General features: G+C 35.4%; 1 protein-coding gene across 1 annotated transcript in view; it reads right to left on the minus strand.

The window, feature by feature from the left end:
• The window catches only part of AHR (aryl hydrocarbon receptor), a 47416-nt gene that overhangs the window by 14761 nt on the left and 6086 nt on the right, over positions 1–26569 (minus strand). Inside the window, exons 2-3 of the mRNA XM_061197715.1 lie at positions 22068–22255; positions 5930–6033 (exon numbers count right to left, since the gene is read on the minus strand). Of these exons, the coding sequence (XP_061053698.1) occupies positions 5930–6033; positions 22068–22255 (292 nt within the window). The remainder of the gene's footprint in view (positions 1–5929; positions 6034–22067; positions 22256–26569) is intronic.

A 26569-nucleotide genomic window follows, 5' to 3' on the forward strand; every position in this document is an offset into this window, starting at 1 on the left:
TAGTGTCATTGTTTGAAAAACAGGCACTGTACAGTGCCTGGTACAGAGCTGGCACTCAATTCATGTGAGGCACCATTACTATAACATGAGGTTGTGGAAATGAGCAGATAAAGATTTACATGATCAGGCTTTGTGAACTATAGAGAGATATATAAACGAGAGCAAGTAGTTCATTCAACACTTAATGAAATACTGCATGCCAAAGAGGATGCGTGCTAAGTACTGAGATTCAAAACTGAAGAAGCTACTGCGCCTGTGCTTATGATGCTCACACAGTCTTGTAGATACCCTCACTGTTAGATGAGGTAAAAGAAATATGGTGACTGTCTTCCTTTTCCCTCAAAGTCCTTTCACCTTCAAGATCCCTGGTCTATATTACACTTCTGAGAACTTGATTATGCAGACAACAAACAGCACCTACTATTTAACAGCCACTTTTCTAAATGCTTTTTTTAATGTATTCAAGTACTTTAATTCCCTCAGCAATCCACTGAAGTAGGTGTCATATTCCAGTTTTTAAATCGAGGAAACTGAGGTAAAGAGCTGCACAGTAACTTGCCCACGGCCACACAGCTAGGAAAAAGCTGAGCTAGAAGGTAAACTTTGTCTAACTCTAAAGCCTGCACACTTAACGTTATATCATGATCTACTGCTTTTATGTGTTACTGATCACCAACTGTTGCATGCCTATAACTCATGTAATCACAACTGGGATCTAAGATCCTTGACTTTAGATATTATGCCTTATAAAACCTGGCAATTTCCCCAGGATGAAAAATGGCGATGGCACACACCAAGAACTTAAATGTTTAATGATCAACACCCCCAAAATTGAGTATTCTTAAGTTTTAGCTGGCAGTAATAGTATATATCCATTACCGCATTTTTTTGTCTTGCAAATGTCTTCCTTCTAGAAAATAGTATCCATTGATCATATGCATATTAATTTGTAGAATATCATGTTTTTCGAACAGTGGAATGAATTTAGTACTGTACAATAAGCTCATTAGTGCATGCCAGGTGACACAAAGATAATTTAGGGTATGACAGATAAACACTTTTAGACACATGTTAATTGTCAGAAATAAAACAAAAAGCCTCTTAAAAGAATATATACATACCAATTATATGGATATTAAATGATCTTAAATACCATGTGGAGCAAGGTTATTACTTGAACTGAATTATTATCTTAGTAAATTAAAAGAAGGAATTAATTTGGTAATTATATATTAATAAAAGAGATTATTATTCTTTGGTCTAAGTCACAACTATCTCTCTATCTGAAAATCATGTTGAGCTTCACTTACTATTTGATAAGAGAAATAAACTGCAATTAATACTGTTATTTATAATTTCGACTGCTGTTATCTCAAAAATGAAGCTACAGATTTTAATAAGCACAGTATTAAGTAGCAATGGATAGAACATATTTAAATATATGAAAATAAACAACTAAAGCAAATAACAGATAATGAAAAGATACAAAAAGTTATTTTATTGTTTTATTTTTATTCCTCATAAAACAGTAACAAATTTAAGCTAATCAAGAAAATAAATATTTTAAACTTTCATTAAACATCTTGTAACATTTTCTTCATGTGCCTCCTTTGTTAAAACCAAAGGAAAAGATTTCGTTTCAAAAGTTTCAAGCCAAATGATATACTGTACCTCTGGAAACATCCTCTGCATCTAAGTGGTAACTAGGTGATAACCGCACGTTGGAAATATAAAGTAACATGCCATTATGGCAACTGTGTATAATGAAATATGCCATTTTCACATGTCTACAATGTGCTCATCTGCTTCATAAGAGATAAGAGGTATGGCCCTAAGCAAATTGTATAGTGTGTGATGCTTCCTACTAGAGAGGAAGCATCACATACTATACAAATGGCATCCAACAGAATTAATGACAAGACCATTTATTTTTAATACCTAAATGTTTCCAATTTTCAGAAAATTAAAAAGTTAACACTAGTTTTGCAACAGTATATTTTTATTCTGGGTCCTTGACATAGGATATGTTTACAATTTGTCTAAACATTCTAGGGGAAAAATAAAAATCACAGGCCCAGATATCACTGATGAACATAGATGTGAAAATCCTCAACAAAATACTAGCAAACAGAATCCAACAGCACATTAAAAGGGTCATACACTATGATCAAGTGGGATTTATCCCAGGAATGCAAGGATTCTTCAGTATATGCAAATCAATCAATGTGATAAACCATATTAACAAACTGAAGAAGAAAAACCATATGATCATCTCAATAGATGCAGAAAAAAGCTTTCGACAAAATTCAACACCCATTTACGATAAAAACCCTCCAGAAAGTAGGCATAGAAGGAACTTACCTCAACATACTAAAGGCCATATATGACAAACCCACAGCCAACATCGTTCTCAATGCAGAAAAGCTGAAACCATTTCCACTAAGATCAGGAACAAGACAAGGTTGCCCACTCTCACCAATATTATTCAACATAGTTTTGGAAGTTTTAGCCACAGCAATCAGAGAAGAAAAAGAAATAAAAGGAATTCCAATCGGAAAAGAAAAAGTAAAACTGTCACTGTTTGCAGATGACATGATACTATACATAGAGAATCCTAAAGATGCTACCAAAAAACTACTAGAGCTAATCAATGAATTTGGTAAAGTTGCAGGATACAAAATTAATGCACAGAAATCTCTTGCATTCCTATACACTAATGATGAAAAATCTGAAAGAGAAATTAAGGAAACACTCCTATTTACCACTGCAACAAAAAGAATACCTAGGAATGAACCTACCTAAGGAGACAAAAGACCTGTATGCAGAAAACTATAAGATACTGATGAAAGAAATTGAAAATGATACAAACAGATGGAGAGATATACCATGTTCTTGGATTGGAAGAATCAACATTGTGAAAATGACTATACTACCCAAAGCAATCTACAGATTCAATGCAATCCCTATCAAACTACCACTGGCATTTTTCACAGAACTAGAACAAAAAATTTCACAATTTGTATGGAAACACAAAAGACCCCAAATAGCCAAAGCAATCTTGAGAAAGAAAAATGGAGCTGGAGGAATTAGGCTCCCGGACTTCAGACTATACTACAAAGCTACAGTCATCAAGACAGTATGGTACTGGCACAAAAACAGAAATATAGATCAATGGAACAGGATAGAAAGCCCAGAGATAAACCCACGCACATATGGTCACCTTATTTTTGATAAAGGAGGCAAGAATATACAATAGAGAAAAGACACCCTCTTCAATAAGTGGTGCTGGGAAAACTGGACAGCTACATGTAAAAGAATGAAATTAGAACACTCCCTAACACCACACACAAAAATAAACTCAAAATGGATTAAAGGCCTAAGTGTAAGGCCAGACACTATAAAACTCTTAGAGGAAAACATAGGCAGAACACTCTATGACATAAATCACAGCAAGATCCTTTTTGACCCACCTGCTAGAGAAATGGAAATAAAAACACAAATAAACAAATGGGACCTAATGAAACTTAAAGCTTTTGCACAGCAAAGGAAACCATAAACAAGACGAAAAGACACCCCTCAGAATGGGAGAAAATACTTGCAAACAAAGCAACTGACAAAGGATTAATCACCAAAATTTACAAGCAGCTCATGCAGCTCAATATCAAAAAAAACAAACAACCCAATCCAAAAATGGGCAGAAGACCTAAATAGACATTTGTCCAAAGAATATATACAGATTGCCAACAAACACATGAAAGGATGCTCAACATCACTAATCATTAGAGAAATGCAAATCAAAACTACAATGAGGTATCACCTCACACCAGTCAGAATGGCCATCATCAAAAAACCTACAAATAATAAATGCTGGAGAGGGTGTGGAGAAAAGGGAACCCTCTTGCACTGTTGGTGGGAATGTAAATGGACACAGCCACTATGGAGAACACTATGGAGGTTCCTTAGAAAACTAAAAATAGAACTATCATACGACCCAGCCATCCCACTACTGGGCATATACCCTGAGAAAACCATAATTCAAAAAGAGTCATGTACTACAATGTTCACTGCAGCACTACTTTCAATAGCCAGGACATGGAAGCAACCGAAGTGTCCATCAACAGATGAATGGATAAAGAACATGTGGCATATATGTACCATGGAATATTACTCAGCCATAAAAAGAAATGAAATTGAGTTATTTGCAGTGAGGTGGATGGACCTGGAGACTGTCATACAGAATGAAGTAAGTCAGAAAGAGAAAAACAAGTATCGTATGCCAACACATATATGGAATCTAAAAAGAAAAAAAAATGGTTCTGAAGAATGCAGGGGCAGGACAGGAATAAAGACGGAGACGTAGAGAATGGACTTGAGGACACAGGAAGGGGGAAGGGTAAGCTGGGATGAAGTGAGAGAGTGGCATGGACATATATACACTACCAAATGTCAAATAGATAGCTAGTGGGAAGCAGCTGCGTAGCACAGGGAGATCAGCTCGGTGCTTTGTGTCCATCTAGAGGGGTGGAATAGGGAGGGTGGGAGGGAGACGCAAGGGGGAGGGGATATGGGGATATATGTATACATATGGCTGATTCACTTTGTTATACAGTGGAAACTAACACACCATTGTAAAGCAATTATACTCCAATAAAGATGTTAAAAAAATAATCACTGGCCCATAATTTAAAGCAGTTCAACAAGTGTTAAGCATGCCACATTTGTCTATTTTCACTTGAGATAAAGAACTTCCTCATTACTTTACTACATAAACTAAGATGCGTGTTTAATCACATTAAGCAGCAATTATTAGAATGCTTCCCGTGACCTGAATAAGGGGTCTTTACGTTTCAGCTAATATACATAAAAATCCTCAGCTAAAGGCAGGAGGAGGACGACTCACGGTTGAATATATTTAATTTTTTCTAACATAATGGAAGCAAAAGTTAATTTCCGCTATCAGGGATTTGAACACAATTACAAAATTATAATAAAATCTTATAAATTGTTAGGTTACACTTAAGCGTTTAGTGAGTAAATGGAGTTACTGAAACTTACGGCTACTTTTTGTCACAAAGGCAAATTAAGTTCTCCACTCAGTTCACTGGGTAGAATTGAAAATTATGTAATAGTAATAACGCAGATTATAGCACACATCTTTTCTGTTTTGTTTTATTTTATTTAACTAGTTTCTTCTTTTTTTTTTTTACCATTTTTTTAATTGAAGTATAGTTAATTTACAGTGTTGAGTTAGTTTCAGGTGTACAGCAAAGTGATGCAGTTATACATACATATATATACTTTATAGCACACATCTTCATTCTATCTTTCTTTAGCAAGATAAATACCTGAGAATTTTAACTGAGAATCGAGCATCGTATCAGATCCAAAAGGAAGAAAAATGGAAAAGATTTAAAATACTTTTATAGACAAATCTACTAGAAACTCTCCAAGTTCTAGCGCATGACAATAGGGCTGCCGGCTGTTGAAAAAAATCTGTAGCAAGTTGATAAGTCACACACAGCTGCTAAAAGAAAATACAGTTATATGAACACATTGAAAAAAATAAAGTTCAGGTTAAGAACAATTTCAAACTATTTAACAAATAAAATTATTTTAATGGAGCTATAGTCCTCAAAACATATACGTAAATCCAATGTCTTAAATGAGAACCTTTAAAATAATCTAGGAGTTCTTGCTATTTAAAGAAATGCAACACAGAAAGTGGTAACTAGACTTCTAATACATATGCTTCATAAAATTCCATTTTTTCATGTACAATACTAACATTATACCACTATTGCAGTTCAGATGAAAGTGGTATGAAACGCTGGGTGAGTCCTAAATAAACTGGGGATAATTAAAAGGCTGGTAATTAATTTTCCATTTATAATTGTCCTAATGAAAACGAACTATATTTACTACCATTTACCTGCAGTAAGAATTCTCCTTCCTGCAAGTTCAGGCCTTCTCTGAATTTTGTTCTACAGTTGTCCTGGACTCCATTTCGGTCAGCTGGAGTAGACTGTAATGCAACTATGAAAAAAAGGGGAAAAACAATGATATAGTGTAGGTGGTTTTTAAAATAAGCAGTTTCAAAGAGCTATAATAAAAAACCTCTGTACACCAAACACAGAGAGAATTTGAAAAATTGGTATCTACTGGTACTACAGTAACTAAGTGAACAATCCTTTGCCAATGGGTGGTTTCCAGTCAGCTGACAGATGCTGGTATTTTTTTTTGGCTGCACTGGGTCTTCATTGCTGCGCTGGCTTTCTCTAGTTGCGGCGAGCGGGGGCTACTCTTCGTTGGTGTGCGGGCTTCTCATCGTGGCGGCTTCTCTTGTTGCTGAGCACGGGATCTAAGCGCGGGCTTCAGCAGTTGTGGCTCGCGGGCTCTATGGCGCAGGCTCAGTAGTTGTGGCGCACAGGCTTAGCTGCTCTGCGGCATGTGGGATCTTCCCGGACCAGAGATGGAACCCGTGTCCCCTGCGTTGGCAGGCAGATTCTTAACCACTGCGCCACCAGGGAAGTCCCTGACAGATTCTTAAAGATAATTTTTGATGAGTTCACTATATGCTTTTTGGCATATTACTTAAGGAGTTTCAAAGAATTGCCATGACATTACTATAAACACTCCTCCGGTTCTTATCTATTTAGAAGAATAAGGTTCCTCACAACCTAACCTATAAAAATATTTTTAATATGTCTCTACATATTTATCTTAACATCTGTGAACTACTGGGTGGTGAGAAGAAGAATCAACCAAATGCCTTATTAAGAAATATATGTCCACTGAGGTTAGGATCCTCTTGTCTAGTTTTAAGGTAAAAAAACTGTTAGTAGTATTAAGTTCATATTAAATTTATAGATCAGTTCATGGAGAATTAATGTCTTTATGATGTTGAATCAATCTGAGTACATGTTTGTTTTCCCATTTGTTCAAGTCTGTATTTTTTGTCCCACTAGAATGTTTTGAAGTTCTCCACAAAAAAGTATTTTTATGTCTATTCCTAGGTATTACACCTTGTAATGTGGCTTCTCTTTCATTATCATCTTCTAGTTGCTTATGGATTGCATATGTGAATGGGAGTCTGACGGGATGGTGGGATGCTTACTATAGAGGGTAGCATGCTGTAACGCTGCATCTCCCCACCTTCCCATCTCTCTCCGCATCGTGTGTGTGTGCACGCATTTATAGTCTGGGAGGCAGCACAGCTGAATAGAAATAATAATTGCTACCATTTACTTATTTAGCATTTTTCCAAGCACTCTCAAATGTTTTCTCAGTTAAAACATGTGGAGGGACATTGGTATCTGACAGAACTGAGTTCAAATCTCAGCTCTGCGATTTCCTAAATGTGCGAGCTTTCTGAGCCTGTCTCCTAATATGTAAAGTGGTAATTGAAAAAGCAAACAACAACAACAAAACACCCTGCAGGGCCGTTGTGAAGAATAATTAGAATATATGTGAAGTTCCTGGCATAGAGCAGCTCAATATTAGTTGGTAGCTTTAATTATTAGCAGTATTTCCCAAAGCTTATAGATTGCCCTGTTATAAAGTTTATACTTTTAGACACTATTACACCACCTTTCTATTTTTGTGATCTTTTTTAAACCTGTGATATTTAAAATAAGAGAAACCATTAAGCCAAACCAACTGTGACGTTCCTTTTAAGATTTCTTATTTCATTAGATTTTTATGTGCTAAGGATAATCTGGCTCAGTGATAAGCTGGAGATATATTAATAACCAGATTTTTCTCTCAGTTTGAGCAAAGCATCACATATAAAACATTTTCATGTGTGAAGCATATTTTCTGGTAAACCATCAGTGCATGTGTCACACTGGACTCTTATGCCAAGTCCTTGCCTTTGCAGAACTTGAAGCATATCTCTTTGAAAGAAGAAGCCAAAAACCTGGCCTCTGAATATAACAACTCTAAAAGGCCACAGAACAGATTTCCTTAGGCCAAAATATAGTTTGAGGTAAATTAACTGATGTAACCGTTAACCAAGACCAAAGGAAAGGCTTAATCTTTTCTCGTTGAAAGGTAAAGGACAGAGAGGCCTTTCCTCCCTTTCTGTCCTGTAAGCTTTGTTGTTCCTTGCTTTCCAGTGCTTTTCACATGTGCTTGAACGCATTAAAACCTCACAATGTAAGGGTTAACTACACTCTCCTACTTTTCCAAAAGCTCCAGTACGAGGCACAATTTAAGAGTTATACCAAATATCAATAAGATTTGCTATTAGAAAGAAAACAACAAAACCCAAACCCTGACATTATGAAAGAAGCAAAGTCATCCTAAAAATGGATAGATATTAATTATGTCAAATTTACAATGTCTAAATTTTCTTATTAGGAATCTTTTAAAGTTAACTTTTAATCAGTGGAATGATGTCAGTTCCCACTAGAGTTATTGGACCACTGAGAAGCTGAATAAGAAATGAAAGAGGCCATTCATCTCAGTAACTTACAATTTGTTTCTGGTCTTGTATTGGGGATATTAGCCAATGTAATTAGACATTAGACAGACTCTGCCTTTAAGTAGGGCATATAAGCTATGGAAATGAAGAACCAGAAAAGAATGTCAAAAATATTAAGTACCAGGATGGAATTTAATTAAAGTATTAGAGGAACTTGAAAAAGAATCAATTCTTTCTAAACAACAATGCTTACAACTCTAAATGTTAGAGGGACAATATTTAATACGTATGTATAACTACTGCTTAAGTAGGAAAAGTGGTAAGTGCATTTGGGGGAAGGATCACTGGAGGGTTCTTCCAAAAACAAGCAAACAAGTATTTCTGTTGCTCTCTTGTTTAAGGCTAATAATTAATCAGTTAAGAATTTAAGTAAATATTGTGCAAAGATGAGTCCAGGAAGGGTGTACTCCCTTCCCATTCTCATCTAAAAAATACTAATATGACTTTTTAGAAAACTTATTTTATGTCCTAGCCACCTGACCCAAACTATGTAATTTTTGCCTTTCCATGAAGTTTGTCCTCTATTTCTTGATCTCATACCTACCACCTCTCCCTTCTTAAAGTTACTGGAAGATGTATTAATTAATACTACTCACTTTCACATATACATTTCTTGCCTTGATCAGAAAGCAATAGAAGAGTAAGAAGATGATGTGGGGATATGACTTCCTACCATCTGAGTGGCCTTAAATAATTTCCTTCATAATAATATGTGATACTTAGAGCCCACACTGTATGCCAGGCAGTCTCCATGTATTATGTCTTATTTATTTAATCTTCACAAGAGTTTTATGGGACTGGCCTTACTGTCCTTTCAGTAGATTAGGAAACTGAGAGTTAAGGAGGTTAGGAAACTTTCCCAAGGTTCTAGCTTTAAGTGGTAGAGCCTAGATGAGAACCCAGGTAGCCTAATCCTAAGTGCGTGAGCTATTATTAACCACCTACCAGACTCCTCTCCCATGCTAACCACCTTTGACCTTTAGTTTCCTCATCTTTAAATTAGGACAGTGATACCTCTGGAGACAAATTCTTGTGAGAGCTAAAATAACATGTAGAGTACCTGGGTAATGCCTGAATCTATAACTGACAGTCAAGGATGGAGAAAATGGGCTATATGCTGAGTTTACACACCCTCAAACCATTATGGAAGCTGACACTAAAAGTTGCAAACTAGGGATAATTGTTTTCTCCTCTCTAAACAGGGAGCATTAATGAGTGTCTAACAGGACTGCTATGATGACTATGCAACATAAATTTGAAGGTACTTCAAACTTGTAAATTGTTATAAAAATTATATGCATCATCAGATGCAGAAGACACTTTAATCATTACACCCCTGGAATTAAATACATGGCAGTTCATAGAAACAAAATATAATATCTGAAAATAAGTCATGAGCCAATTCTGCTACTTGGGAAACGCTGGCCGTACTGAAGAGACATTTGTTAAAATCCTCCCCACATGTGCAGGAACGGCACACCTTCCAAAGTGTAAGGCTCTGACTTTCAGCATTCAGCAGAATATTAAGATAATAAACCATCAAAATATTTCAACTGTTTGCTCTTTTGAGAGATCAATGATGCAATTAAACAAGAATTTAATTGATAATGGAATTTAGAGTAAATATATCACAGCATTATCAGATTGTAATATTATCCATATAATTATTACCAACTGATTCAAGTCTTTTTCCCATATTCAAGTCTTATTCCCACATGCATTTAATCATATCCATGTTTCCTAATATGGCACTTTCCTTCCTTATACATCTAAGCTCAGATTTCCATTTCTCCCTACAAGCCAACTATTTCCTCTTCAAAAAACATGTTCTGAATTTTTCAAGAGAGAAATTCATGGGGAACAAATATTGGCATGTGGTAAACTATACTTTGTATTTTGTTACTGTAGTTGGCATTTAAACAGAAAGATGACATGGTAAATGTCTTGCCAGGAAAAAGCATAAGCCTTTTTAATCTCTAATTGTTGATATAAATTCAATTTATTTTACAATAATGTTTATCATCCCCCTTTATTACTTCTGGTAGGAAAAGTTAAATTCCATTCCCACATTCATATAAGCATAAAAGAGAGCAAAGCTATCACCTATTATGAAATTCAACCAACTACATCTATAAATTAGAAAGGGTTAAGTAATGTAGTATTTCTTGAATATAAGGAAAACATCCCTAGTATGGATGAGTATTTACAAATAATTTCCAATCATATATAAGTGTACCTAAAAAGAGTTCCTTCTAGCTCCTTTGAGGTAATAGATAGATATTTCACTTCAGTAACATCAAGTTTGTTTGTTTGTTTGTTTGGTAAATGAAGCATTGTCCTTTTGAGGGAAAGAAGGAAGAAACTGAAAATTTTTTTAAAAAACTATGTTATATTCTAAGTTTTCAGGAGACAAAGATTAGGTGTACACAGTTCAGTGCTTTCTGATGATATTCACAGATTTTTTTCTGCCTAGAAGTTTCTACTCACCAAGGCAGAATAAAAGTAAATTCAGTTTTTAAAAATGCACATGTTAGTTTATATCTTTATGAATGAATGTAGGTTGCATAACTGGCGGTTACTGTCTTTTTAGCAAATCTAAAAAAACACATCATTCTAAAGCTGCAAAAATCCTTAAAAGTTAGATCTATTCTCACTCTCGATTAAGTGGAAACTAACTTCCAAAGATGTTACTCAACATTTTTCCAGTTTTACATTTAGTTACATACAATCCTACTGTAACGATATGTTAGGTCTCTGAATTAATGAAACCAACTAGAGCAATTAATTTACCTTTCCAGTAGGGAATGAGTTGCATTTAGCTTTCCACATAAACAAGAGTGGAATTAAAACTGCATTCTAAGTAGGAAAATTTAATCAGCCAGAGCAGTGATTCTCAAACTTTCATAGACATTAGAATCATCTGGAAGGCTATTGAAACACATTGCTGGACTCCACCCTCTAGAATTTCTGATTCAGGAGGTCTAGGATGGGGCCCCACAGTCTGCATTACTAACAAGTTCCCAAGTGATGCTGAGGAGCAGGTATCACATTTTGAGAACTAGTGACTTAGAAAATCAGGATTTAGGAAATAACTCACAAATGTTCTGGATCTCATTCCTTCGTACTTTCTAAAATTACCTTTCCTCTGCTTAAAGAGTTCATTATTAATATGTCTTCAGGAGGTAGTTCTAATCCCAATTTTATAAAGATGAAAGTAGAACCACATAATTTACTACTGCAACACAGGGCAATAACAAAAAATTCTGTATGTACACTTGACCTGTGAAAAACATGGGGTTTGAACTGGGCAGGTCCACTTACATGTGGGTTTTTTCCAGTAAATAATATAGCACTACACGATCGTGATTGGTTGAATCCACAGATGCAGAATTTTGGAGATGGAGGAACCATGGATATGGAAAGCCGACTGTAAAGTTATATGCCAATTTTCGACTAACCCTCGTGTTGTTCAAGGGTCAACTGTACACAATTTTAATTTTATAACTGTGGTTCACAAAGATCTTACTTTTTAGGATAAACCCACTACACACTTAAAACATCAGGCAGGCAAGCATTCTTACTGTCCATGTTGAGAAGATGAAGACTCTGTGGACCAGTGATGACAAAGGTCTAATCTAAAGCCACAAGGTTAGTAACCGAACTACCCCCATGTCCCCTGCCTGCTGGTGCTCCCCTTACATGACACAGTCTCCATCTACTGGGCCAGGACAAAGAGAGGGAAGCTGCCTCTGTAACACAGAGACTAGACACTTGAACCTAGACACTATCAAAAATGCAGGAGGCAACAGAATATTCTGTAAAACTGACCATAAAGGCACTCCCACATCATGTGGGCAAATTTAAGGCTAGAAGAATTCAATACAGACAATTCTAGGTTCATTAAGTTGATCCAATTTGACTGTCTCTTCTCTCAACCTCCCACTGCTGACACCTGAATGGCTTTATGTCTTCTATGGACAACCAAGAATCAGAAATTACCTCCTCTAGTATTATTATTTTTCTGTAGACTTTAATTTCACTTTAGTTTACACTTTCACGTGCAACTTTCTCTTTGCCCCTTTAAGAACTTGAAACACCAGATGAAGTCATCTTTGAGCAAACTCATTATCACCATAGCACAGTTTCATATTCCACACACAGAGATGTGCTTTCCTCTATCTCTGCCCATCCTTAAAACATTTCATCTTTGGTATTTTCCCTCTTATTCTATATGCTTTCCCCAGGAATATTTTATTCACTTTCATAGTTTAAAATACTATTCCAATGACATTATGATGACTCCAAAATCTAAATCTCCAGCTACAAACAAATAAATGAATTTGATCTACTGATTAAAAATGACTGATCAAAAAGTCAAAAAGCCGTAAGAGCGGGATTAAAAAATAACACATAAATATAATTACTAAATAAAAATGATTAGTGGTAATATAAATGTGTTTTATTACAGACCCTCAAGTGATTAATTTTACATTACATGTGAAAATAGTTTCTAAAACACTATAACATGGCAGATGTATATTTCCATTAGCCAGATCAGCAAAGACTCACAAAAAGTCAAACAATTTAACTACAGACATTTAAAATCTGTACTGGGAAAAAAAAAAAGAGAAAATTGCTGAAAGTTGGCTGGCTTTAATATTCCCGCAATGGTAATCTCTGTTTAAAAAAGAAAGCTAAGCCCATAAATTTATGACCAACTGGAACTGTTCATGGCCAAGCAATTAAGGATCAAGGATCCTAGAGTCATATAACACTAGGAAATGATCAAAGAGAAAACCTACTAAAGCAGTAAATTTAAGAGAGACAAGAAAGAAGCAAAACATATAATAAAGGATATAATGGGTGTAGGTTCAGTTTGAAACTCTGTTATATATTTGTCACTGTTTTTAAAAAAATACTTGTCAAAGCAAAGGAAAACACTCAGAGATAAAAGTATCCTATGTAAAATATCATAAAATTATTTTTTCATTTTACTTATTCATAGAATTTGACTCTTCTGCTGTAAGTTAGGATATCTGAGGAAAAGAGACATTAAATTCCTGATCCAAAGAGGCCATATTATTAACTATAAGAGCCAGGATTTGAATACCACGATACCCTGACTCAATAAGAATGTCCTACCATTCTTTTCATCCATCCATGTTTCAATTTGCATGGATTTGATTATATTAAGTCCATAAATTAAAATTTAAAAGAGTCTCTAAATCTTACAGTTTTAGTTACGGAAGGTATCATGAATGTTAGAGTTTCATGTTTTCGAATGTAAATTCTGGAAAAAAACACATAGCTAAATTACCATCTAAAATGGATAACACCATGGGTTAATGAAACTCAACACTATTTGATGATTTCAAATGTGCTGATCTTTTAGGCAAACAAACCTACTTTGGACATTTCTAGAATTCAGAAATCACAATTGCTGCGATACTGAAAGTTTTGTAAATTACTGGACACACAGTAATTTAAAAAAAAAAAAAAAAAAAAAAAACAGATAAAGTTAGTACCCAAACCCTGTGAATGTAAAAAAAAGCGCACATACAAACGCCTTAAACTTTTTAAAACATCAACCCTTAAAAAGGCTTTTTATTTAATTCATTTTTACTGCTCTTTCAAGCTCATTCTTCATATATATACATGCATATATATTTGTTTTTCAAGATAATGTTCTGAAATCCAGAGAAACACACAAGCTGAAGATGAATAAACACAATAGCTCTTTTTGAAAACCTAATGAACTGGAAATGAACTGTTAAAGTATCTACAAAAGGAAGACCAAGAAAACAGCACATATAATTTTTAATGTAAAATAAAGTCAAAAAAGATCCATGGTAACAATGAGGTTGAATAAATTTTAGATCAACACATAATGTAAGTTAACTCTCACCATCCTCTCTTCTCACAGCATTTTTAGACTTGGTGAATTTAAAATACTCCAATATGTAAAATATTTACACTTAATACATGCTTAAAATAATCACCATTTTATAATGATTCATGACTCATTGCCCCTACACTGCCTAGTTTTAAAAATAACCAGAAAACTATTCCCTATGACAGTTTCAAACGCAGAACTTTGGAATTAGAAACTCAGATCCTCAAGCTCACCTCTGTCAGGCTTAATGCAGCCTACACAAAAATCACTTTTTGTTTATAAGTTTTCCTTCCCACATATTAAATTTGTACATCTCAATTATAGAGATGTCATAAAGAGTAACTCATGACTGAGATTAATAAAGGATGTAAAAGATTTCACAGTTAATGACTATATTTTAATGGTATAATAACTACCATGAATATTTTACAGAATTAACAAATACTACATGCCCTTGACATTTACTATTGTCTCAAAGAAAGAAAACTTTTCTGCCTTTTTTACCTCATTAGGTATTTGTGTCTCAACAAAGAACGTGGATTAGTCATTCTCATCAATTTTGGGGATTGCTGTCGAAAAGTAGAATAATTTAAACAATCCTTACATGATGATGAATATTTTTAAAACTGATAATGAAATCTAATTCAAAATTTTTACATGTTGAAATTACTCTTGCCAAGAATAAAACATTACCATACTGATTCAGACTGGTTAACAAGCACAATGTCTACTGTTTGATCCTGGCATTAAGAGACACAATATAGGAGGAAACAACCCTTTCCTTTCACATCAACCAATTTCAAAGACTGGGTTATGTATAACCACCCAAATCCAAGTCTCTCTTAATAAACTATGATTGATCATAGTCATTAAGTAATTTAAACTTATTAAATATTTTCCATCTCAAAGGTAACATGATATGTGAGTCTAAAACTCATTTTATGACTGGGGTCTTCTTTTTATTCTCCACTTTTCTTTTTAAATTAGAAGGGGATAGTTTAATTTTAACAATTTGAAATTCGATGAAAAAGTGTGAACGTGATGTTAAAGATTTTAGGCTTTCAGTCTGTATTTCCAGTACCTAAGACCACACTGACTTGCCAGGTCATAGCTCCACTTGGTAATTTTCTGTCTTCAGGCTCCCCTCAACTTTGATTTAATCTATCAAGATGCAAAATTTGCACTTTACTATGTTTAATTACCAACATGAGAAAATAGCAATTTTGGATTTTTAAAATTTGTTTCTTAAAATACAAAACACACTACAGAAGTACTTCATAAGCAGGGAAGAATAGAAGGTAACACAGAAGAACAGTGTTACTGAGGAAACTGAATAGAACTTAAACACCTTCTACAATTTCAATTAATCTATTATTAATATATCATTGTTATTAATCCTTAAACATGTTTAAATGTGTCCATTGTGCAGAAATTAAAAATAAAGTATCACCTTATTCTGGAATTTTTAATCTATCAAATTTACAAAGGGAGTGATTTTTTTTCCTTTAAATCCAGAGACCTATTTGTCCATCCCATCTACACTGACAAAACTGAAAAACACACCAAGATTGCCAGACGACTGGGAAGTATTAATACAACAGGAACATGCAGCAAAGAAGAAAACGACCATAGGCCCAGGAACAAGATAATAAACGCAAAGCGAAGGCAAAGGAGCAAAGAGGATGGCACAAGAACGTAAGGGGCAGTACTGAAAGCACCAAGAAAGGGCACAGTGATACAGTTAGTTCAAAGAAGACTGAATCCTTAAATACTTCTACACGTTTCACTGTATGATCCAGCCAATCAATTAATTAAAAACCATGTACAAAGTTTCTTACTGCTCTGATTCCTTAAAACAAACATTCCTTGCATTTGTACATTTAGAAATAGAGAAGAATATAACTGATAGAACCAATAATTATAATTGGCTTTTAACAGAAAGCTTATTTGGAAATAGCAAAATATTAATGCCAAAAACTAAGCCCTAGAGCCATATTTCTAAATATATAATTTAGAATTTCCACATTGTTTTTCAGATATGTTAATACAATTAAGTTAATAAATAATTATTGAGTGCTCACTCTGGGGCAGGCATTGTCCTAAGTGTTTAAGGTGTAACAGTAAACATATTGATAATATTCTCAAGGACCCTCCATTCTAGTGAGAAAAATAGGCAATAAATGGCATATTTAAGTGCACCAAAAAAAAAGCATATGATGAAAATGAAAATTTTATAATGATTGCTTCATCATCTGTAAAATAAAGAGTGTACAAACTGAAAAACAATTCTCTGAGCTTTACTGTCTAGGATACATATAGTTCAAGAATTTTCAAGGATTAAACGTTCAAAGGTTCCCACTGTTCCTCAGTTGAAACCAAAACTAACAACTAATGAAACTTCTAATCCCTTTCCCTCCCTTGAAAATGCTCCCTAAATGTTGCATTATAAATATTTAATGTGCACATTTTTAAAGGATTTCACATACAGTATTTGTCACAGTTTCTGAGATACTCGACCTTGAGTTATTAGAGGGCAGAAGCCTTTTTTCCCCTCTTTCTCTTCTTCATGAATTCAGCACAGTGCACACTATTTAGAATACAGCACAATCTTGAATTACAAAATGTATTAAAAAATAATTTCAGTTTAATTATGTCAAAGAAACACCTTCTAACTTTACCATGATGACTGCGTCTTGTTCAAGTACTTCAAAGTTGTATTTTAGAATGTTTTGATTAATTAGAAATGGATAAAGATTAATGTTGCACTTGAAACTTAAGTGCTGCTTTTCGGACAGTCTTAGAAGTATAGTCATGGCTCCAAAGTTTAAGAAGATCCCATCCAAGCTGGATTATTTAAACTCACAATAAATAGATGTATTTTCTTGGAAAAATATCTATTGTTACAGTAAAACTTGAGTTTCCTTTCTAACAAGATTGTATGATTACTCGTTTATATTGTTCTTTCCGCAGGAATTCACACACCCCCTGTTTGCATCCTGTTATTCACTTAGAGCTTCCCTTCACTTCGCTCTACTCTTTCCCTAATAGTGGGAGAGTGGTTTCAACCGCACACATAAGTCCTCATCACTGTCTGCCTGCTCCAAGTCTCCTCGTTTGCATTTAGTACTTGTTCAGGTCATAAGAATTACTTGCAAATTTTATTCTCTGTGTTTTTTCAAAATATTGCATTGTCTTCCTAGATAACTGGTGGTCTGGGGAAGACTTTGAGATTTTTCACACATTATTTCCCTCACCTTCCATCAAACTCTGTTCCTGTACTGAACAACCCTACAAAACTGCTTAGATATACACACTACCCTGTAATCACACTTAGAGTCTTTCTAAAACTTTGTACATTTGGATTTGTCTTTCTAAAGGCAAAGAAAAAAATTTTTTTAATAATTCAGGATATAATCAAAACCAGGTTAAATCACTGCCTCAGACTTATCTAGAATGCTTAAAAAATACAGATTCCTGGGTTCTACATAAACCTACAAAGAATCAGCATAAAAAGAGCATGTCTTAGAATGTGCATTTTAACAGGCTTTCGAGGTTATGCTGATGCAAACGAAAGTATAAAAACCAGTAATTCAAAGGACCTAAAATTGGAGATGATACGACCCAGCAATCCCACGACTAGGCATATACCCTGAGAAAACCGTAATTCAAAAAGAGTCATGTACCACAATGTTCATTGCAGCCCTATTTACAATAGCCGGGACATGGAAGCAACCTAAGTGTCCATCGACAGATGAATGGATAAAGAAGATGTGGCACATATATACAATGGAATATTACTCAGCCATAAAAAGAAATGAAACTGAGTTATTTGTAGTGAGGTAGGTGGACCTAGAGTCTGTCATACAGAGTGAAGTAAGTCAGAAAGAGAAAAACAAATACAATATGCTAACACATATATATGGAATCTAAAAAGAAAAAAAATGGTTCTGAAGAACCTAGGGGCAGGACAGGAATACGGACGCAGACGTAGAGAATGGACTTGAGGACATGGGGAGGGGGAAGGGTAAGCTGGGACGAAGTGAGAGAGTAGCACTGACATATATACACTACCAAATGTAAAACAGATAGCTAGTGGGAAGCAGCTGCATAGCACAGGGAGATCAGCTCAGTGCTTTGTGTCCCCCTAGAGGGGTGGGATAGGGAGGGTGGGAGGGAGACGCAAGAGGGAGGGGATATGGGGATATATGTATACATATAGCTGATTCACTTTGTTATACAGCAGTAACTAACACAACATTGTAAAGCAATTATACTCCAATAAAGATGTTTAAAAAAAAAAAGATAACTGATGAAGGAATGACACAAATAGGGTAATAAGATCTTACTGTCGAATACAGAGCCAGAATAAAAAATGAACTTATTAATGAAAAGCCAAGAAAATACTTTTTAACAAGTCAGAGTTCCACAATGAGCCCCGCTACACTATGACATTCTTTATAAGGTAGATTTGGGAATCGCTTTTACTTAAGGTATTGAACAGGATACACATCTAATCATGAATTATATATATATATATATATATATATAGAGAGAGAGAGAGAGAGAGAGACCGCTTTTTACGTTAAATATACATATAATAATGTATATGTATGTGTATGCATGTGTGTAAGCATATACACATACTCACACACATAGAGACAGCCTAGAAAGCAGTAAGTATGTTAATACTGAAATGGCACACTGGCTATTCTCCAAGCAGCTTCAATTCTGCTCCACTGCTTCTAAACAGGGAACAACCCATACATTTTTTTTCTCTTTTTAACATATAATTTGATTTCTCATTATAGAGGAGCAGGAAACAAAAAGGCAAAATGATCATGTCAATACATCTTGACCAGAGTCAAGGAATAGTGCCTCCCTGGCTTCTCGACTATAAACCTTCTAAGGACAGAGACCACATCTTACGTGTCATGGAACCCTCCATCATAAGGTCAAACAGTCAGCACAGCATGTGAATAAGTGCTGAAGATCAGGACTGCATCCCAAGAAGCTGGGATTGACCTCGGGGTTACAATCTACAACGGGGGCTCCCAAACTTGCCACACCACCAGAGTTTATGATTCCATTGGTCTAGGGTAGGGCCCAAGATCTGGTATTTCTAACAAATGCCCAGGTGACACTAATGCTGACTTCTAGGGTCTATACTTTGAGAATCACAGATCTAGGGAAAAGTTCTCAGGATTTTGCTATATATATGGTTCCCAGAAAAGAGAAGTAACTGAGATATGGTCAGCAAAAACAACAGAGGGAATGTGGAAACCTAGTTCTAGCTCGATCACAAAATAAATATACAGCTGATACATATACACACACACACACACACACACACACACACACACACACACACACACACACACACACCACTGAACATCACGTGACTCACCTAGAAGATGAAGGGTCTGGTATACATGAAGACTGAAAATTCAAAGGCTTTTCACATAGATCAGGGAAAACATAAGTGTCTACTATGAACACTTAAATATATAATCTTCCCTGAAATTATTATCCTCAAATCAGTGTATACTGCCCAGATCACAATGGTTAAACTATACTTTTTTAACATCTTTATTGGAGTATAATTGCTTTACAATGGTGTGTTAGTTTCTGCTTTATAACAAAGTGAATCAGCTATACATATACATATATCCCCATATCCCCTCCCTCTTGTGTCTCCCTCCCACCTTCCCTATCCCACCCCTCTAGGTGGTCACAAAGCACCGAGCTGATCTCCCTGTGCTATGCGGCTGCTTCCCACTAGCTATCTATTTTACATTTGGTAGTGTATATACGTCCATGCCACTCTCTCACTTCGTCCCAGCTTACCCTTCCCCTCCCTGTGTCAAGTCCGTTCTCTACGTCTGCGTCTTTATTCCTGTCCTGCCCCTAGGTTCTTCAGAACTTTTTTTTTTTTTTTTTAGATTCCATATATATGTGTTAGCATACGGTATTTGTTGTTCTCTTTCTGACTTACTCCACTCTGTATGACAGACTCTAGGTCCATCCACCCCACTACAAATAACTCAATTTTGTTTCTTTTATGGCTGAGTAGTATTCCATTGTATATATGTGCCACATCTTCTTTATCCATTCATCTGTCGATGGACACTTAGGTTGCTTCCACGTCCCGGCTATTGTAAATAGAGCTGCAATGAACATTGTGGTACATGACTCTTTTTGAATTATGGTTTTCTCAGGGTAGGAGCAACAAAAAGCCAAGCAACTTCGTAATTGGATTATATTAATCATTTAGTCGAGCAGTTTTTGACCAAGAATCAGAAACCCAAGGAGTACATTTATCGCTTTAGTCTGCACTCACTGAAGGCGTTTATTACTGTACTACAGCTTTGTGGTAGTCCATTATTCTCCTTTTCCTTTTTCGCTCTTCAAAAACTTGAATACTTAAGCTCGTACATGATCTTGTGTTTTGCTATCCTTTTTACTGTATAATGCAAATATTTTAATTCTAAATATGATAAAAGAATTTCTCACCTAAAACAAAAAACTATATAATTTTTAATCCAAAATGAAGAACATACAGCATGCAAATAAACCAATAAATAAAAAAGATGCTCAGACTAAACACAGCAAACCATCTAAACATAAACCTAAAGGGAAGTAACTGTTCTGCAATATTCTACACACAAATCGCAAATTCAAGTATCTGTAAATATGTCAAAGGCAGCAGTATCAGCAGCATCTGAGAGTTTGTAAGAAAAGCAAAATCTCTGGCTACACCAAAACCTACTGAATAAGAATGTTCATCTTATCAGGGTCCCTATGTGATTTATGAGCACGTTAAAGTTTAAGAGCACTGACATGTCACTGAGATTTTATCATTAATTCTTCACTACTATGGGTAAAATGACATGGTATATTTAAAAGACGGAACAGTTCCTAAAAAATCTATTTCTGACATATAAACAGACCAAAAGAGAAATCGAGGAATTATTTTACATGAGAAGACACACTGAAGCATTATTTTCAAACAAAAACTTCCATTTAAAATAATTTATGACTATGATATACTGTGCAATTAAGGTGTAACAAACATCACCTAGTTCAAATCCCTAGCTTAAAGCAGAGTAAACTGATGCTAACATGTTAAAGTCAAATAGGTGTCAGTGGCACAATGGAGACTGAAATCCAACTCTACTGACTCCAGTGACAAAATGCTCTTTCCAATGGAAAACAATTTTTTAATTACATTTTCCTGGAGCAAACATATAGTTAATATAAAGCAGTAGAAGTATACATAACTTTGAAAGGATAAATAAAATGATGTATCTGTGAAACATATTGAAGGAAATCCAGCAAAAATATATCATAGTAGTTAATATGTGTTTTATTCTTTCCATTAAAAAAAAGACCTTAAAAAATTGAGTAGAAAGGAGAAGAACCAGAAAGTGTCCTTAATATGAGTGTTACGATTTTCAAAGAACGACACCACATATCATTTAAGTGGCAGCATATGTTTGATGAATCAATCTGGAAAACTGATTTTAGAAATATTAAAAATTTGGCTTTGCTACCTAAGTTTTACTATCCAGCAATAAACAGAACTTTTTCACGTAAGGCTAATTTTTGCAGTTTTCAACACAGAAGCAGAAACAGCCATATTCAACGTAAGTATTTTGTGAGCGACTGTAGAAAAATTAAACCCTTCTGTCTTACCATCAAAGAAGCTCTTGGCTCTTAGATAACTGACACTGAGCCTAAGAACTGAAAGTTTGTCCAGCTTATTAATAACATCTTGTGGAAAAGGCAGCAGGCTGGCCAAACGGTCCAATTCCGTATTAAGTCGGTCTCTATGCCGCTTTGAAGGATTCGACTTGATTCCTTCAGCTGGGACTGGCTTGACACTAAAAAACAAACAAAATTCCATAAAATGCATTAAAATCTATAAAGCAAAAATTTCGATCGCATTATAACATCTCCTCAACTATTTTTCTAACAAAACAAACATCTAAAATCTACTTCCAAGTTTACATAAATCCTTTCAAAATGCTCCCTTCATATCTTAATTAAGAAAAACAAGGGAATGGGTAAACTCCTTCATAATGTTTTATTAAAAACTTATGAACCCATCACAGGAAAATGCTGAGTACCTCTTATATACCTCATACATTTGTGGTGCATGATTCCCAATTAACAATTCTATTAGGAGTTTTTCCCCTTCAGACACATCTATTGTTAGGGAGAAGAAAGAAATCTGCAGTAAGTTATGTGAAAATTATGCCTCCTTTGCTATCTTCCACAAAAATCATCTTGGCATCATTTATGTTGCAAATAAATAGGAGCGACCCTAAATAAAAAGCTGTTCTTCATCATCCTCAGCTTCCTATATTTAACACTTTCCTGTCAGTGACAACTTCTCAAAGCCATTGTGGCATCTCCACAGGGTCCTCCAGCCATCTAATGGGGTCCTCCAATATTAAGGCAAGAAAAAATTTGACTTTAGTTATTGATATTTGTTGATTGTGACAAATATTAGAGGTTAACTGTTTACCAGCAATTGCCAGCAAATTTTGCTTTTATGACTGGTCAGTAATCCTTCTTAATTATTAGCCATCATAGTTTGTGTCTCAGTTAGAAAATCCAATGAAATCCCAACATTTAGCATGATTTTCATCTGAGAGAAAAGATACATATGATTAGGAGTATAACTTGAGTTCAGAAATGAGAAACTGAACTTCACACAAAAGCCTTAGCCAGGATTTCATAACAGAAATTCATTAAAGTGGATTTACAGATCATCAGACACCTAATGTTGAAATATGAAAAGAGAAGATATTAAAAAACCAAACAAAGTAATTTTTAGATCATGTCTCTGTACCCCTCCATTTGCCAGAAAAATAAAGAATTAGCCGGAGCATTCTTACGACAAAGACTTTTTTCCTCCAGTTTTACTGAGAAGACAAAGACATTTTTGATAATCCAAATTAATTACATCTGAAAAAGCGGAAATTGGCTTGAGTATAATGCTGTTAATTTGATTCAATCAAAACATTTCTAGATAACATGTTTTCAGTGTTATATGAACATGAAGAAGTAATAGTTTATGCAAAAAGATAATAGAAAGTAATATGAAAACTTAACGGGCTTTTTTCAATGTCCCTACCCAGTAATTTCTTCAGAACTTGTCTATTTCTATTTTTTTCTATTACAGTTCATGTTATTTCTACAATAAATAAGAGTAAGAAACTGGTAAAGTGGCATATATACAAAATAAGTCAGTAGATACTTTCTCTAGACTATGTGTGTAACTACATACTTAACAGAAATTGGTGACTATTTCTCTATTTTCCCTAGTCACGTGTATAATCAAATTCAAGTCACACCTAATTACTGCATCTCTCCAATTAATCAACTGAATCTCAACTTTTACCTATAATGCATGTCTACCTCACTGAATGATTGTCTACTGACTAATCGCCTGTTAAAACAAATATTTATTTGCACCTATGTGGTCCCGGGTGGTCCAGGAAAACATTCTTCTCCTATATACTCAAAAAGTGTGACGCGAGCTGAGTACAGTGAGCAACTGCTTGAAAAAAGATTTTTATAGAAAAGGTGGTATCTGAGCTACATCTTGAAAGGTGAACAGGATTTCAGGAGGCGGCGTAACTGAGGAAAGGTGAACCGTGAGAGGGCCTATCTGTGAAGCACAGGGTAAAGAGAGAGAAGGGGAAGCTAGTTAGAGCCACCTTCCTTCAGTAAGTAGTGACCACCCACCACGTGCCAAGCACAGAACACTGAGGAGTGAACCAGCTTCAAAGCGCTGCTCAATTAGATCACTTTACTGTAGAGTCTTCCCTGACCTACTCCCACTGGATTCCTCCCAGGTGACTACTGTACTTTATGCATCTTACGTAAATGCCTCAAGCACCATTCCATTAAGGAATATTCTGTGCAGATAGCATTTCCCGTAATTGAAAATAAAATCTAGTCGTGCACTCTTGGTAGCTTTCCAGTAACGATTATAGAACACTGGGGAGAAGACAGTAACACAAACATTGAAGCAAGACACGCTGCTAGGACACAGAAAGAAATAACAATAACAGTAGGATAAAGAGGTTTAGAGGTGTTTCTCCATGTGATATTGCTGCCTATCTTGTGCTGGCTTTTTGCAGTAGTCAACCCTGCACTAGATGAGACTATGTCTATACACAGTGCAAAACTGTCCACAGCTCTAATGTATTATTATGCACATTACGGAATATTTAGCTTGAGATTGAATTTCCTAAGTGTTATGCAACCTATATTGCATATACTTGTTTGTTCTCTTATTACAATATCAACTTAATCATTTTGTATCTCCAGTGCTCAGCAGAGTACTTGACACAGAGTGGACTCTCAATTAATGGCTGCTGATCAGAAGAGTCCAGAAAGGAAATGATTGGAGCCTGACCACAGGGAGTGATAGTGGGATGATAACAAGTAAGCCCTGCCTTGAGATTTTTAAACACAGCACTTTGTACCTACCACAAAGCTCGGTACATAGCCAGACTCAAGTGTTCACTCAACTAAACTGACGTGCTGACTTCCTAGGTATGGGAAGTAAGGGAGAGAAAAACGGTGAGTGAGGAAAGGTTGCAAATGACTGGGATTCGTAGCTTAGGATCACAACTATATTTCCTAATGGAAGGTATGCCAAACGAAGAGAGAAGAGACTTGAGGACAGACCTCAGTGATGCCAACATTTAGGTATAATGTTGAGGAAAGGGCCGCGGGCGAAGAGGATGGAGGAGGAATGATAAGGCAGATAGGAAAAGAACCCGGGCAGAGTATTTTGGAGGTCACAGAACAAAGTCAAATGCACCAAGTTATTAAGGAAAGTCAGGGCTGAGAAGTACCCACTGGACTTGGCATTTCGAATCCACTGTTGTTAAAGCTGAAGTAATAGATTTGAGACACCTTTTCACCGATTTTATGAGAAATATTCAGATTTTGTGAGAATACTTCATACTTATCCACACCTATTAAAGTGCACCAAGTAATTAAAAATAGAGAGTAATTCTACATCAATTACACTTGAGTTATGCTGGTACTTTTACTTTTGTATTGTTTTTAAACCTATGCCAAGACATACTGCCAACCATCTATTTAAATAAAAGGCTACATCTGAAATGTAAATAAGTGTCCCCGCAAGATTGGATTTGGGATATCTGGAATTCAGACATCTCCTGAAATAGACTGTAGATGTCGATCAGGTAAAGGAGCAATTTATTATTTTTTTAAACCTTAACCTCAAAAATCTTGTCCCAACCTGTAAATCAAAATTGTTGTGAAAGCAAGACTTTAGCTGACTGCATGCCATGCGTCTGTTTTAGAAGCCCTGCATGCCATAAGTACTGGCGGTAACAAGCCCAATAGCATGTCCAGTGCCAGCTTGCATGCTCTCTTTAATGCCTTTTTAATATCCCAGGCTAAAATGTCTCGTAGGCTCATCACTTGTGCTCAGGGTTTGAAACAAAGTTGAAAAACATAACAACCCAGTTTAATCATAAATTACTGTAATTGTAAATGTTTATATTTTTATGACATTTACCATAAAACCTCAAAATGACAGGCAAAGACAAAGTTTCAGTAATCCTGAGATTAAGGTGGCATTTTCTAACGAAGATTACCTATCACAGTACTGAGTTTTTTGCTCTATCGGCTTTTTCCTGTGGGTGATTTAATCTACTCTCACTGCTTCAGTCTACTTACCAATAACTTGTTTATTTCCAGCCCCTGTACCTGAATGTCCTCACATTCATATTTTTCAGAAGTTGGGCCCGGCTTCTCTGCATCTACTATGGTATGACTCTCATTCCAACAGCTAGGAAATTGAAGTATTTCTCGATAAATCTCTCTACCATACCACGTACACCCCATTAAGCCCAACTCTTAAACCCATTCATTCTTCATTTCCTCCCCATGGCTTCAGTGCATACTTATTTATCTCTGAATATAAATGTTAAATGTTTATCATCATAAATTATATACTTAATGTGATATTGGAGAGGGGATCTGTGACACAAATTAAGTCAAATTTCACTGTTACTCTGAATACAGCTGGATATTTTACTTCCCTATGTGAGGGAAAAAATGTCTACAAAAACTTCTGAGAATTCTGGCTGGCAGTTACTTGTAAGGAGTCTGGATTCTTCAGTCACTCTCCTGCAGCCACT

Source organism: Eubalaena glacialis, chromosome 8 (assembly GCF_028564815.1).
Source record: "Eubalaena glacialis isolate mEubGla1 chromosome 8, mEubGla1.1.hap2.+ XY, whole genome shotgun sequence".
Classification (NCBI taxonomy): domain Eukaryota; kingdom Metazoa; phylum Chordata; class Mammalia; order Artiodactyla; family Balaenidae; genus Eubalaena; species Eubalaena glacialis.